Genomic DNA, 2,828 nt, shown 5'->3' on the forward strand with positions numbered 1-2,828 from the left:
TCAATCGGCTTTTCCTCGTAAGTGAGATCAATTCGAACTTCAATCTTCTCTACTGGGGCAATGTGCGACGGATCTAAACGATACTTCCATAACATAGATCCATGGAAAACATCATGGATTAGCTCAAGTTTTGGCGACAACTTGAGTTGATAAGTTACCAAACCAATACGCTCAACAACTTTATAAGGTCTAACATATCTTGGACTCAATTTACCCTTCCTACCAATCCTCAAAACCTTCTTCCAAGGTGAAACTTTTAAAAACACATTATCGCCAACTTGAAACTTGATATCTCGACGTTTCAAATTTGCACAAGATTTTTTCCTTGGATGTTGCTTTCAATTGCTCACAAATTAACTTCACTTTCTCTTCAGTCTCTTGAACCAAATTCGGTCCAACAACTTGCTTTTCATCTAATTCTATCTAACACAAAGGATTCCTACACTTCCTAACATACAACGCTTCAAACAGTGCCATACGAATACACGACTGAAAATTGTTGTTGTAGGCAAATTCTGCTAAGGGCAAATATCTCTCCCAACTACTAATAAACTCGATCACATAACTTCGTAACATATCTTCTAAAACTTAAATCACCCTTTCTAATTGGTCATCTATTTGAGGATGATAAGTTGTACTGAAACTAAGCTTCAATCTAAAGCCTCTTGTAAACTTTTTGAAAACCTAAAAGTAAAATGCGGATCCCTATCCAAAATAATAGAAACTAGAACCCCATGAAGACGTACAACTTTAGCAATATACAACTCTGCCAACTTTTGCAAAGAATAACTAGTACGCATGCCAAGAAATGTGCACTCTTTGAAAACCAATCGACTATTACCCACACTAATTCCTTCTTCGTTGGGGTTAGAGGCAAATCGGAGACAAAGTCCATGGTGATCATTTCCCACTTCCATTCAGGAATCACAACCGGTAGTAACAAATCTTAAGGATACTAATGTTCTACTTTCACCTTCTAACAAACCAAACATCAAATCACAAAATCCATAACATCACGCTTCAAACCAGGCCACCAATAAATCTCTCGAAGATCGTGATACATTTTACCACTGCCGAGATGCACAGTGTAAGGGCTACTATATACCTCGATAAGGATCGCCTGTCTCAAATCCACATCATGTGGCACACACAAATCTTCCTCAAAAATTCATTATAACCTCACTGTCAACATCAAAATCTCCTTTTCCACCTTGCTCAACCTATCAAATCCTCTGTAACAATTCCCTATCTAATGATTGTTTCTCCTTAATTTGCTAAGAAAAAGTTGACTTTACTTGAAGTTCAGCTAACAAACCACAATCACTGGCTAAACCCAAGTGCACAAACATAACTCGCAATTCCATCATCGACTTTCTACTCAAAGCTTCAGCAACAACATTCATATTGTTGGAATGATACTCTATTACACAATCATAATCTTTCAAAAGTTCAAAACTTCGAACCTCCGTAACACTCATTGGCAGTTTCCACTATAAGATCACCTCAATTTTTATTGGGTCCATACATATTCCTTCTACCAACACAACATAACCTCAAAATGTCACATCTTTTAACCAAAATTTACACTTACTCAACTTTGCATACAACTGCTTATCCTTCAAAACCTGCAAAACAATCCTTAAATATGCATCGTGATCCTCTTCTGAACGAGAATACACCAGAATGTCGTCTGTGACAATAACCACAAACTGATCCAAGTACGAATGAAACATACGATTCATTAAATCCATGAATACAGCAGGGGCATTAGTTAAACTAAAAAGCATGACTAAAAACTCATAACGCCCACACTAAGTCCTAAAAGTAGTTTTCAAGATGTTTGACTCCTTCACTTTTAACTGATAATACCCTAATCTTAGGTCAATCTTTGAAAATATCGTTGCTCCTCTAAATTAGTAAAAGTCTAATTTTTCAATGGTGTCAGAAACAGTGGTTCGAGGCCACCAAATCCGTTGAGTAAGCTCGTAAAATTTATTATTTAATATTTACAAGTTAAATATAGTTTTAAAAAGTTTTTTGAATTGGTAATTTGTATTTTATAATGGTTTATTAGGTCAAGTGGTATTAGAAAGTAAGGTATCGGGACCTCACTTTTATAAATCAAACCATAAATATTTTTATAAATATTTATGGAGTGTCATTAAGGTAGTATTAAGGTTTCGTTGAAAAATTTTAACGTTTTGATAGTTAATTAATTAAAAAGGACTAAATTGAAAAAGATGCAAAACTTGCTAATTATAATATTTAAGAGATTAAATGGCTTGGTTAATAAATAAAGAAGGACCTAAGTAATAATTGTACCTAAATTTAATGGACGAGGCGGCATAAGAGAAAAAAATAATAAAATAAGGCCATTTAATGGCAAAATTGTAATTTTGGTGAAATTAAAATAAAACAAATTTGAAATTGGAAAGTTTCTAGATTTTTTCTTCTACAATTTTCAGTTCAAAACAGACATAGAAGCGATCTTAAGCTGGTTTTTCATATTTTTGCTTCATGTGAGTTCAATTATCACCCGTTTCTTGTAATGTTTATGTTTTTGAGATTGTTACAATTAGGTCCAACTACACCATACCTTTGTTTTGATTTTATTAAAAATTTTGGAAGTTTCCATTGATAAATATTAGATTTTTTTGATGAATAACATGGATTTAGAGCTTTGATTATGTTGTATAGTGATTTTATAAAGTGATTTTTCTTAAATATTGATTTTATGAATTTTGTGCCTATTAAGGGCTGTATGAGGGCCTAAAATATTTGGATAGATTATTGATTAAGAAAATTAGTTAATTTTATAGATTAACTAA

General features: G+C 33.1%; 1 protein-coding gene across 1 annotated transcript; it reads right to left on the reverse strand.

Moving 5' to 3' along the window:
- Positions 1-650: 650 nt before the first annotated feature.
- On the reverse strand, positions 651-1,751 carry LOC107887695 (uncharacterized). The gene is made up of 4 exons (XM_016811932.1): positions 1,592-1,751; positions 1,296-1,420; positions 1,027-1,159; positions 651-910 (listed from the first exon to the last, which is right to left on the reverse strand). Exons 1-4 carry the CDS (start codon positions 1,749-1,751, stop codon positions 651-653), a joined length of 678 nt encoding a protein of 225 aa, XP_016667421.1.
- Between the last annotated feature and the right edge of the window lie 1,077 nt (positions 1,752-2,828).

This window comes from Gossypium hirsutum, chromosome A03 (genome assembly GCF_007990345.1).
Source record: "Gossypium hirsutum isolate 1008001.06 chromosome A03, Gossypium_hirsutum_v2.1, whole genome shotgun sequence".
In the NCBI taxonomy this organism is placed as follows: Eukaryota; Viridiplantae; Streptophyta; class Magnoliopsida; order Malvales; family Malvaceae; genus Gossypium; species Gossypium hirsutum.

Bases quoted from the DNA above. Each gene is read 5' to 3' on its own strand.
- LOC107887695 (XM_016811932.1), bottom strand. From the start codon at position 1,751: ATGGATTTAATGAATCGTATGTTTCATTCGTACTTGGATCAGTTTGTG. The intron at 1,160-1,295 runs GTAAAGTCAACT...TGAATTTTTGAG, and splicing joins GTTTGTTAGCTGAACTTCAA to GAAGATTTGTGTGTGCCACA. The intron at 911-1,026 runs GTTTGAAGCGTG...CCTGAATGGAAG, and splicing joins AGAGATTTATTGGTGGCCTG to TGGGAAATGATCACCATGGA.